The sequence below is a fragment of the Anneissia japonica genome, unplaced genomic scaffold, assembly GCF_011630105.1.
Source record: "Anneissia japonica isolate Jap-2015-1 unplaced genomic scaffold, ASM1163010v1 scaffold287833_len2544123_cov190, whole genome shotgun sequence".
Taxonomy (NCBI): domain Eukaryota; kingdom Metazoa; phylum Echinodermata; class Crinoidea; order Comatulida; family Comatulidae; genus Anneissia; species Anneissia japonica.
In genome coordinates, this window is record NW_022757233.1 from 331,614 (window position 1) to 342,960 (window position 11,347).

General features: G+C 35.9%; 2 protein-coding genes across 7 annotated transcripts in view; both read left to right on the top strand.

Annotated features, from left to right (window-relative positions):
- The window catches only part of LOC117124574 (sulfotransferase 1C2-like), a 9,185-nt gene extending 4,892 nt beyond the window's left edge, over positions 1 to 4,293 (top strand). For all 3 annotated transcript variants that reach the window (XM_033270860.1, XM_033270862.1, XM_033270861.1), the window contains 3 exons: positions 1,277 to 1,371; positions 1,600 to 1,789; positions 2,404 to 4,293. In XM_033270860.1, coding sequence (XP_033126751.1) covers positions 1,277 to 1,371; positions 1,600 to 1,789; positions 2,404 to 2,516 — 398 coding nt within the window. In that variant the 3' untranslated portion in view covers positions 2,517 to 4,293. The remainder of the gene's footprint in view (positions 1 to 1,276; positions 1,372 to 1,599; positions 1,790 to 2,403) is intronic.
- Positions 4,294 to 5,147: 854 nt separating this feature from the next.
- The window catches only part of LOC117124569 (sulfotransferase 1C2-like), a 9,816-nt gene continuing 3,616 nt past the window's right edge, over positions 5,148 to 11,347 (top strand). The window contains exons 1-4 of one of the 4 annotated variants that reach the window (XM_033270849.1): positions 5,278 to 5,326; positions 6,584 to 6,661; positions 7,905 to 8,051; positions 9,963 to 10,189. In XM_033270849.1, coding sequence (XP_033126740.1) covers positions 6,646 to 6,661; positions 7,905 to 8,051; positions 9,963 to 10,189 — 390 coding nt within the window. In that variant the 5' untranslated portion in view covers positions 5,278 to 5,326; positions 6,584 to 6,645. Of the gene's footprint in view, positions 5,327 to 6,583; positions 6,728 to 6,749; positions 6,925 to 7,904; positions 8,052 to 9,962; positions 10,190 to 11,347 lie in introns of those variants that run through there. The other 3 variants (XM_033270850.1, XM_033270852.1, XM_033270851.1) reach the window with 3 other exon arrangements.

Below are 11,347 nucleotides of genomic sequence, written 5' to 3' on the forward strand. Positions count from 1 at the left end.
CCCCTTCTCTCTCTCTCTCCCGGGCACCCATTCTTGGCTTCCGTAGCATCCCAATGTTTCTTTTTTTTTCTTTACGTATCCCCTCGGTCACTTGGCCGAGAGAACCTTTGTTCTGTGTTTTTTTTTCTTAATAATCCCGTGATCTTTCCAGAATTAAATAGGCCTACATGTTTTTCACCAATAAAGCATCTATTTAATCAAAGACATTTAAATAAAAGTCCTTTGGTTTAATATATCGTTGCAATGTAGTACAATAACAAGTCATAGCAAGTCAAGTGTCAAAATCCAACAATTGTTCCCACCAATCGCTTTTTGCACGGCTGGCTTTTTCGACCTGTAATCAGTAACGTATCCAAGAAGGAGCGTGGGGGGGGGGGGCGCACCCCCACAAAAAGCTTGCGCCCCCTCCCCCATTCGAAAACTTCGAAGCAAAACAAATTAGGCTAGGCTTATGCTTATGCTGTCACGGTTAACGTGTATTCGGGAATCTAAGAAGCAATATTTTTCAGTGGGCGTGGCCACCGAAAATAAATTCCACGCCCAATCATATTTTGGTCGCGTCCCCACCAGTTTCCCCATTTTAATACTGCTAGATACGCCACTGCCTGTCATCCCTTTTGCTTCACCGTCAGCCGCATTACAACTGTGTGCTCAGGTTTTTGTATGATATCATTAATTTTTTTCCCACACTCCAAAGTTTGTTCTGTGTTTTTTTTCTTGATAATCCCGTGATCCGTGTTCGCGGGACTTTCCAGAATTAATGAAATACATGTACACTAGCAAGCCAAGTGTCAAAAAGTGATTTGAGTGTATACGAAAATGGTTGACTTTTTTTAATAGGATTTTTATATTGTTTTCATTAATTACGGTACTGGGTGAAATTTTATGTTAATTTGTTGTATGTTTTGACATGTTTAATACAATTAGAATTTTCATTTTTAGGCTTATAAGTTCAATTGTTGAAAATAATAATCATACTTTTTAATTAATTAAATCTTTGTATGAATTGTTTAAAATAATTATCTTATATTTTATAGCTAATTTTATTGTTGATGTTTTATGTTTAGAAAATTGGAGTTACACACTTTCCGGTGATAGTGGTTTTTGTACAATTTTTGTCCCTCCTCAGCCTCCTTCTTTCTTCGCCCTTGTTTTTGTTCTCTAGTTATAGTGCTAGAAGGAATACAATAAATGAAATAGACGACAAATCAGAAAACTTAACTGTACTACAGTAAAATAATTAGATATGATTGATGTTCATATTGCTTTATTTCAGTTCCTTGGGGGTCATGGTTCGATCACAACCTCTACTGGTGGAATAGGCGACATGAGTCACACGTGATGTTCGTAAAGTTTGAAGAAATGAAACAGGTAGGCTGGGTAGTAAGGGTTCTGCCAATTCATGTAGCGTCTGGTCGGGGTAAGGCAATATCCCCTTTAATGTCCATTCCCCATGCGGCTCGATCCTTACCGGATGCCCAGGCGGCCTCTTTCGGCGCCTGGCGTCATCACTGAGCCTAGACCATATTAGGCCTAATTCTACAGTAACCAAACACCAAAAATGATGCCCACGTTAAACAGACATTTATTATTTTTTAGGACTTGACAAAGATTGTTCGGAACGTTTGTGAGTTCTTGGGACGTGATCTGAATGAGGAAACCATCAGTCGTATTACAGATCACTGCTCGTTCAGCAGTATGAAGACAAATCCACAAACAAATAAATCGGATCTCATGGCGAAAACAGCTGACAGTTCTACTGGCAATAAATTTGCCTTTATGAGAAAAGGTGAGCGTTTACTTATGTAATTCACTATGTAGGCTACTAGGGCTTACGACATGCAGTCAGAATGTGGTCCTATTCCATCAAATTTACCTGAAGTATCCCGATTCTAGCTTTTTAAAGCGACTATTCTTTTATCTGATATTGTTTCGAGTGGCTCAGCCGTATTTGATCAGCACATAGAGACGAACTCGCTGAAAATCTGTACGCGCGTGCTGTTCACATTCTGTCAACAATAACACGAACAACTGCAAACATATTATTAGGGCTATTCATACTGACGCGAATAAACGAATTCGATCCACTGAGCGAATGTGTGGTTTAGGATTTGGATCTTTTTTCACGTTGTTTTATTTTAAAAATTCGACATTAAACAACATACATAGAGTCATATTACGGTAGCTTGATGCCTATCAAATAACTAATACAAATTCACCATAATTCGTAAATCCGTAGCTTCCAAGGAGCTCGCCTAGCCGCCCCCCGCCCCGTCAGGGCCTTTATCCCCCCCTGTCGGGCAGATCCTGGCGCCATCATTGTTCATCTGTATGCCTATAAATAAAACATCGTTCCCAGTAAATACACTGCAGCTCTGAATGTTAAAATTTTTATCCTTTCAGGAAATGTTGGAGACTGGAAAAACCACTTCACAGTAACCCAAAATGAGCAATTCAACAAACTATATAAAGAGAAGTTAGACGGAACAGATTTAACCTTCGATTTTGTGTTATGAAACCGAAGAGTGTTGGTGCACCCTTTATCACCGTGATTACATCCCGCAAACAGTGAAATGCGTTCATCGTAGGCCTAAATCAAAACGCATAAGCTTACTCAAACGTACGGCGGCACTTGCCAATTTCAAACTCCGAAATTAGGTAGAAGGTCTAATAATAGGAAAGGTCCACCATCATTTAAAGACGCGCAACGTCACCCTTAACAATAATATACACCCTTAACAACTTCTCCCTATTCACAAAGTTAGTATTGTATAAATAATTAACATCGTTCATTCTTAATTAATAAAATTGTGCGAAGGGTAATAAGGACAAAGTGCTGCCTCCCCCCCCCCCAATTATGGCGTACAGATAGCCACGACCTTATCTTGGGTACCTCTTCAAAAGTGCCACTCACATGGCAATTCATGATCACAGGTACGGGGTGCACTCCTCTGGAACTACTTGAACGTGTTTTAAAATCCTGCAAATATGTTTGTGTCAATCACGGTGTTTTTGATAGTGTTAAATTTGCCATTTGATTTTACTACCGTTTGTAATTTACAAAAGTCATTATGAGGTTTGTGTAATTTTAATGGTAATATTTTTTATAGACTCTGTACATGTTTTATTGTTTCTCCTAATGCGATGGCGACGCGACGGCAACGCGGCGACGAACGCACGCGACGGCACGAAACCAACCGACCGCTTTTATAATGAGGATCCGTTCAGACTGCCACCAAAGAGCTTAAAACTGCAAGAGGTCCGACTGCCCTGCTTTTGTATGCAGCAAGGCATGCAGGCAATGGAACGCTAAAAGTACTGCCACGAAATAGGGGGCGCCCTACACATAATTTATAAACGCGTGCGCGTTGCTCGAATCTTAAAGACCACGCCCCTTCATGGAAGTATTTTTGCGTTTCAACGAATCCATAGCAGTCCGACCTCTTGCAGTTTTATACTCTTTGTTGCCACTGACAATCAGCAGACGGCGTTACGTCGTCTACCGCTCGCCGGAAGCATAGGTGGATCGTGCGACGGTCGTACCACCGTCGCAGTGAGTGCCCGTCTGTGTAGGGAGGTTAATAAATGATTGATTGATTGAATAATAATTGTGAGCGGGCGCTCTAATTTGAGGAGAGTTCCGAAATGTACAAATCAGTACATGTTTTAATTAACTAAGCCTAATATATGTACATAAATTCAAAATAAACCAAAAATACAAGTACAAGTAATATTGTGGTACTAGCCACATTTTATATTTGTATATGATTAAGTTGTTTAAAAAAAAAAAAAAAAAATTAATCTTGATAGGCCTACATAATTAATTTTATTAACGGTATTATAAAATTTAAGATATGTATTAATAAATCATTATGGACAGAATGCCAATAACAATGTATTTTATTAGTTTGTTCGATTTTTCTAGTTATTTTCATACACAAACTATATTATAATTATCTTTGCTACCATCAGAATATTACGCTTATGCGCTTCCACTCGGATCGAGTACCTAAAATACATGAACAAAAATCATTTGAGGACATTAATTTACAAATAACTGGGAGAAAAACGTCACACCCTGTCTCACATTTGAGCAATCACTCTGTATTAATGTGAACTCGAATATAATCAGAAAAGCTACCAGCAGCTACATACAGGCATCCAGCGCATGCACAGGCCATAGGTGTTTTAAAGTGATATGTATGTGTGTGTATTTTGAAGTGATATATACATATATATCTGGTCAACCTATATATTATTATTATATCATTTCATAATACTGTACTTTCTTATATGCAATTTTATTGTTTAATAAAATAAAGAATGACAAGATTATTATCATTAACATTATTATTATTATTATTATTATTATTATTATTATTATTATTATTTATTATTATTATTGTTTGTTATCGCACTATTATTATTATCATTATCATCATCATCATCACCATTGAATTGGATTTATTCGGTGTAAACACCAAGAATAGTCCACGAAAGTCTAGAAGAAGACTTGTTCCCCAGTGGGGTCCACTTATTGCCATGGGTAAAATTATCTTGCAAACGTCTCTCTGTGGTAAAAGGAACTAATGGTTTACTGTTCTGTATCATAACAAATACTATCAATCAAGTATGGCACACCAGAAAACCCGTGAACTTTCTTAGTCTCTAAGGACTAATGATTCTATTGGATGTTTAATGGAAACGCCACCTTTTTGCGTAGAGAGTGGACAGAAATAATTCTGTGCGGTACAGAAATAATTCTGTGTGGACAGAATTATTTCTGTTCTGGACAGAATTATTTCTGTTCTGTGAGAACATAGAGAATAGTTAGAAAGTAATAATTCTGTAGTACATAATTATTTCTGTTAACACACAATTAATTATGTACACAGAATAGTATGACAGCAATAATTCTGTGGTACATAATTATTTCTGTAACCACAGAATTAGGCCTAATTATGTACACATAATAGTGTGACAGTAATAATTTTGTGGTACATAATTATTTCTGTAACAACAGAATTAATTATGTACACATAATAGTTTGACAGTAATAATTAGCCTATGTGGTACATAATTATTTCTGTAACAATAGAATGTCTATTTAAAGACATAATTAGCAGTGGCCAAAACGGCGTCCCGTAATACTGAGGCCTAATTTCGTCTCAACTGTGCTTCAAAACTCAAATACTCCAATTGTATTTTGGACGTACACAAAGATAATAAATCACCCCCAGCCTTTTTGTTTGTTTAACCCTTATAAAGTTAACTGTTTACAGTTCACAATTTCACTGAAAGTTGCAGACGCCTTCGGAAGGTACAGGTACGTAGGCCTATTATCTTTGCAGTACTTCACAAATTTATGATACCAAGACCTAGTTGTTATTTATTTATTACCAGATAATATACTTAAATCACATTTTTTTTTTCTTAGTTAAGGTTTATCGATTTTAGCAGACCATTATTATAGGCCTAAGCCTACGGTACATCGTATTTTTGGGAGTGATTCTGTACCGGATGAAATACTGAGCTAATCCCTATGTGCATAGAGATATTTTATATGATGGGGCGTTGATTAGGCCTACCTTTGCTCAATCATCATAGAGATACTAACATTTTTTAATACTCGTTATAAGCTATACTGGCCCATAAGCTTATAAACAGCCTGGCAATCTTGTTATAGACAAACCATTTAGGCCTACTCCAAGGTTTAAGATTTACACTTTTTTTTTTATAAGAACCAGTAAAATTTTTCCCAGGCTCAGTGTTCTTATTTTTTTGCCAATTTCAGGCTCAAAATGTTCTTATTTTGTTCTTATGTTACACACTTTTCAAAGATACAAATGTATTATTGTACCAGTATACACTGTACTGGAATGGAGGTAAAAGTGCCCCAGGAAAAACTGGCCCCGAGAAAACGTCCCCAGAAAAAAGTCCCCGGTAAAAATGGCCCCAAATGACAAGTAGGAATACTTTGCGAAAGCTATTATTTATATATAATGAAATGTAAAAGCAGTTATTTATATATAATGAGTTTGAAGTCAATTCGTTATTTATATATAATGAAATCAGTGAACTTATTATATATAAATAATTGTAAGTTACTTTTCATATTTATATATAATGATTTGTTACCTTTTCATTATTTATATAATGGAATCAGTGAACTTATTATATATAAATAATTTTAAGTTACTTTTCATTATTTTTATATAATGATGTGTTACCCCTTCCTTATATCTATACAATGAAACCAGTAACCTTATTATTTATAAATAATGTTCGGTTACCTTTTCATTATTTATATATATAATGAAATCAGTACACTAATTATATATAAATAATTAAAATGTTAACGCAATTATTTACATATAATCTTTTAGACGTAAATGCATTATATACAAATAATGGGTGATCTATTCAATTATATGTTAAATAATGAATTATATATAAATAATTGTCTTAAATGATAAATTTACACTTGGCGCCTCATATTATGATACTAAATTCAATTACCTTCTTAAATATTTGGAATAAGCACTTTTGAACTCATAAAAAACATGCATTCTGTTCCTTGTAGAATGAAATGGGCATGATTTTGAAGAGGTCACCTCACTAAATCAAGCCTCAGAAATAAACCAGATGAGATGTCATCAGGGTACGGCAGGAATAATATAGTATATTAAATACTCTTTCTTGTAATATACAACTCGACTTGATTGGTGTAGGTCCTAATTACGCACTTTTGCTTCTAAAAATAAGTGTATTTTTTCACAAACAGTCTTTCCCAAGTAGATATAATAATATAATAATTTTATTGATTCTGTACAGACACCATTTACATCAGCGGCGCTCAGTGGTGCGTCAATCAAGAGAAATAACTTAAATGAAAACTAGCAACTTAACTACAAAAAAAACTAGGTACATTAAGAAACACCTTATACTGCTTGTATACATAAACTAAAATATACCCTCATAAAGTAGATGGGTCAAGCAAAAGCCGGTTTTGGATTACCGTTTTAGGACACGTCTATTTGATACGAGGGGAGAATGTCTAAGATATTTTTTTTGAAAAAAAAAAAAAAAAAACCCGCGGGAAATGTTATCGCATTATCACGTGTGACTGCACTTTACATTTACTGTACTTGTAATATATGCTACTTTGATAATCGTCTAGTAACAATTCACTTTGTAGGTTTATGGGGTGTGCATGAACTGTATTTCATCAAGTAGGTATTTTCAATACCTCAATGATTTCATTACTCAATTTGGATTCTCAACCAATCAGAAGCATTGTTTTTTATGTTTGTTTTTCTCTTTCGTGGCGTGACCACCACCTTTATTCAAAGCAGCACAGGATTTCTTTGTATTTCAAATAGTGTTTTTTTTTTCAATTAACCTTTGTATTCTATTTATACCAGTTTATATATTTTGCTATTTTTATATAATTAGGCCTATATAATTTTATAAAAATGGATACACTGTCATTAGTATGATAAGAAATAATACTAAGCAAGGAAAATAACAGGCTTATTAGCAAAACAATTATTATAATAATGGCGATTTGTTTTATGATAATTATATGTTAATTTTTAAATGTTTGTTTTCTCTTTCGAGGTGAAGTTACCACCTTTATACATCAATACAAATAAACCATAATACAATATTAAATTATAAATGTTTATCATATAAAGGTATAACTTGTTTGTTTTCATGTTATTTTAACTTTTGTATAGCCAGTACCACAAGTAAGGTTCTGTTCTTAAATAGCCAAAGCCTAAATTATATCACGCAGTCGTTTAAGCCAAAACGTATTGAAACAATTTTAAAAATACTGCTATTCCCTGAGAGTCCCCAAAATAATTTTAAGTTCTTGTTTTCATTGTTGTCACGTAATATAGGAACAACCATTATGGAAACATTTGCAAGACTTGACGAAGAAAGCGGATTTCATCTGCTATTGACGACATCAAAAGAAATCGTAGACCGCATGAAGACGTTCAAAGTCAGAGATGATGATGTATGGGTCATAACGTATCCAAAATCAGGTATTATTATTCATAGTATTTACTTATTTCAGGCTTGACTTCACCATCGTGTCTTTGCGTAGCCTGGTTTCCTGATAGCTCCACTGACGCTAGTGTTTTCAGTGCAATCGTTGTACCGCGTAGCTGTCTCCGACGCAATCGGTAAAGCTCGGTTTCCTACTATCGCTCACCCTCGCCGTCAGTCGTCGGGCAGGTTGAACCTGGTTCAACTCTGCCGATTGCGTTGCAGACGAATCGGGGTGCCTTCCCGATAGCGTCAGGGCAGCTAGCACTGCACCTTGATTCGTCTGCAAGGCACTCGGCAAAGTTGAAACAGGTTCAACCTTCCGGGCAACTGTCGCCGATAGGGTGAGCGATTCTATGCATGGGCGTCGATCGGTAGGGGACACTTTTCAAAGTAGGGGGGGGGACATCCTATCAATTGTCTTCCCCCACTTGTCACCAATCTTCTATAAGTAAAACCCCACTTTTCAAAGTAAATGGAAAGAATAACAATTACGCATTACTGTTATGAATTTTGTCTATTCACTTTTCCAAGTGCGGTGCGCATTTCCGGACCAAAAAACCGAGTAAAAACGCAATTTTGTACAATTCGTAACCATCTCAGTAACCACTACTTCGATTTGATGGGTGCAACGGTTATCAGAGGCTAAATTGTGAAAACAATGTACTGTACGTTGTTAAAATTGGAAGCGTGTAAACTTATTAGGCCAATATTTTTACTCAAAAGTGCACAATTTTTACTATAAACGATTTATTCCTTTTGTATAGGCCTATTATTACCCGTGTGTTTAATCGCATACATAGATTACTATTTTTCTTAATTTCCAAAAACTATAGTTGGTCAATTATATTAAACAAAAATTATACATCCTTTGACACAGACAGGTCTATCTATTTCGATTTATTTAAGTAGTGATACCACAAGTCAACCTCCAGTGTTACGTTGACATAATCTCAAAATGACGTCACAATAATCACTGGCGGATTCAAGTGGGGCCGAGCCGACCCCCACCCTAAATTTTTCGAAACTATGAAAAAATGGAAAAAAAAAAGAAAAAGAAAAGAAAATTAGAATTAGAATTTAGGTCTGAGAGTGCCATTTCCGGCCATCTAGGGGTGTCATAATAAAAAATGTTCTTAACTCAGCCCCAACTATGGTGGGGCTGAGTGGGGCCCCATCCCCCTATTTCGCTTTTCTAGAGCCGACACTGATAATGATAAATTAGGTAAATCACCTTTATGTTTATGAAATCAAAATGTTAACTAATGTTCAGTGAGCTTTCTATTTCCCTATTGTTTGATTGTAAATTAAACGGTACCGGTAGTATTTCAACTAACAATGGTGTAGTCGCCATACTACTTGCACAAAAGTGAAATTCAAAGGGAAAAAGCCCTTGATTGATGATTTTAAAAGTACTGTACATGCAAAGATACTAAATTAATGATTGTTTTAAGTTTATCTTATTTGTTTTCAAGGTTCGAATACGTCACAAGCTAATCAATTGATAATAAATCATTATTTTTTTAATGTTAGTTTGCACGAAATAAGCCGGCATAATTATGATTTACCAGGATAATTTTAAAAACTTGTTATGATGAGTATTTCAGTGGCAGATTCTAGGGGCCTAGCAGGCCCACCCTCCCTATTTTTTTTTCTTCAAAATTTGAAAGTAGAGAAAAATGAAAATTATATTCAAATTTAGTCTGAGAGTGCCATTTCCGGCCAACCTGAGGTTCCATAATCATAAATGTTCTTACCTCAGCCACAACCATGGTGGGGCTGATGTGGTCTACCACTCTCCATCTGTAAAAGTCCCTCCCCAAGCCTGTTGCGATAGTGTGTAGCGATTGTATTTTAGTATCCTGAATGTCTCCTTACTACTTCAATTTTCGTGCACTAATTTCCAGGTACAACGTGGATGCAAGAGATTGTTTCTGCAGTTTGTGCCGATGGAGATCTAGAAACAATCAACAAAACATCTTTGACTGAACGTGTTCCGTTCATCGACTGCGTCTTTCCATTTGACAAAAGACCACCGTACATAGACCTCGAAGAAATGACATCTCGTAGGCTCATCAAAACTCATTTTCCGCATCAACTTATCCCTCCTGGTGTCCTGAAACAGACTCCAAAGGTCAGAGCAGATATATTGTACGCAATTACTGTAGCATCCCTATATAGTTTGTTTTAGTTCTACGATAACGACGTGAAGATCGCGCGTACCACGCGTACGTACACACTTCCGGAAACATTCACGCTTTAGTAGACATAACAGATACAATACGAAAGCAAAATGAAATTGATATTCAGCATCATTATCAGTTATTTAACATATATCAGTTGTAGGTCTAATTATTTTTACGTTTAAACTCACAATTTTCTAGTCCACAGTTATACCGTACTATAGCTTTCGATCTATTAATCGAGCCGGACTGAACAAGTAGCTTTGATGGCTTACGTACATTATTTACGTGTTTATGATTGGTCAGAACAAGGTAATTCAACAGAAGGACGCACATCTCCGCTCTCGAACATAGTGCGTGCGTACAGTCCTTTGATCTTTACTGTGGCATCGACAATCCGATACTAGTTGCGAGTACAGCCGTCAATTATGAGTCTATGCGTGCCATTCGTTTTATGGTGTTAGTTTTTATTTTATTAATTGTGGGTACTTCGCAATGTCTGTTACATCTGATTTTTTTTGACCGCGAACTTGTTAAATGCTTCTATAAACTACAATTTGATTTGTGAAAATTGACCAAGAAAATGAAAAGTTATAACAATTTAAAATTTACAAATTTTATAAAATTTCATGTTCTTATGTAACATTAATCTGTCATTTTGACAATGTTGGCATAAGGTGCCGAAAACGAACATTTGAGTATATACCTGTCCATTTATTAATTTTTTCTGCGAAGTGAGTCTCATGAACGACAATTCACCACAATTTTGGTAAAATTAATGTTGAAATGAAGAATATAATTTCAGTCTAATGTTAGTGCAAAATATAATTAGGCCTTTGTAATCACAGCACAACGCGCGATTATCATGGCAACTAACACGCACGTGAGTAATTCGTCACGTGCGCTGACGGTTTATGGTCTGGTTGCTATGGTTTTTGTGACGTTCAGCGTGTAGGGACGCACGTGCGCCTAGAATGTCGATGCCAGAGTTAAAGGCTACGTTCAGACCTGTGAGATACGCTAGGCGTATCTAACGCCGGGCGTACGTTAATCCATGGCGTAACTAGCGAGATGTCCAGACTGGGCGATTAATGAACGCTAGCGTAAGT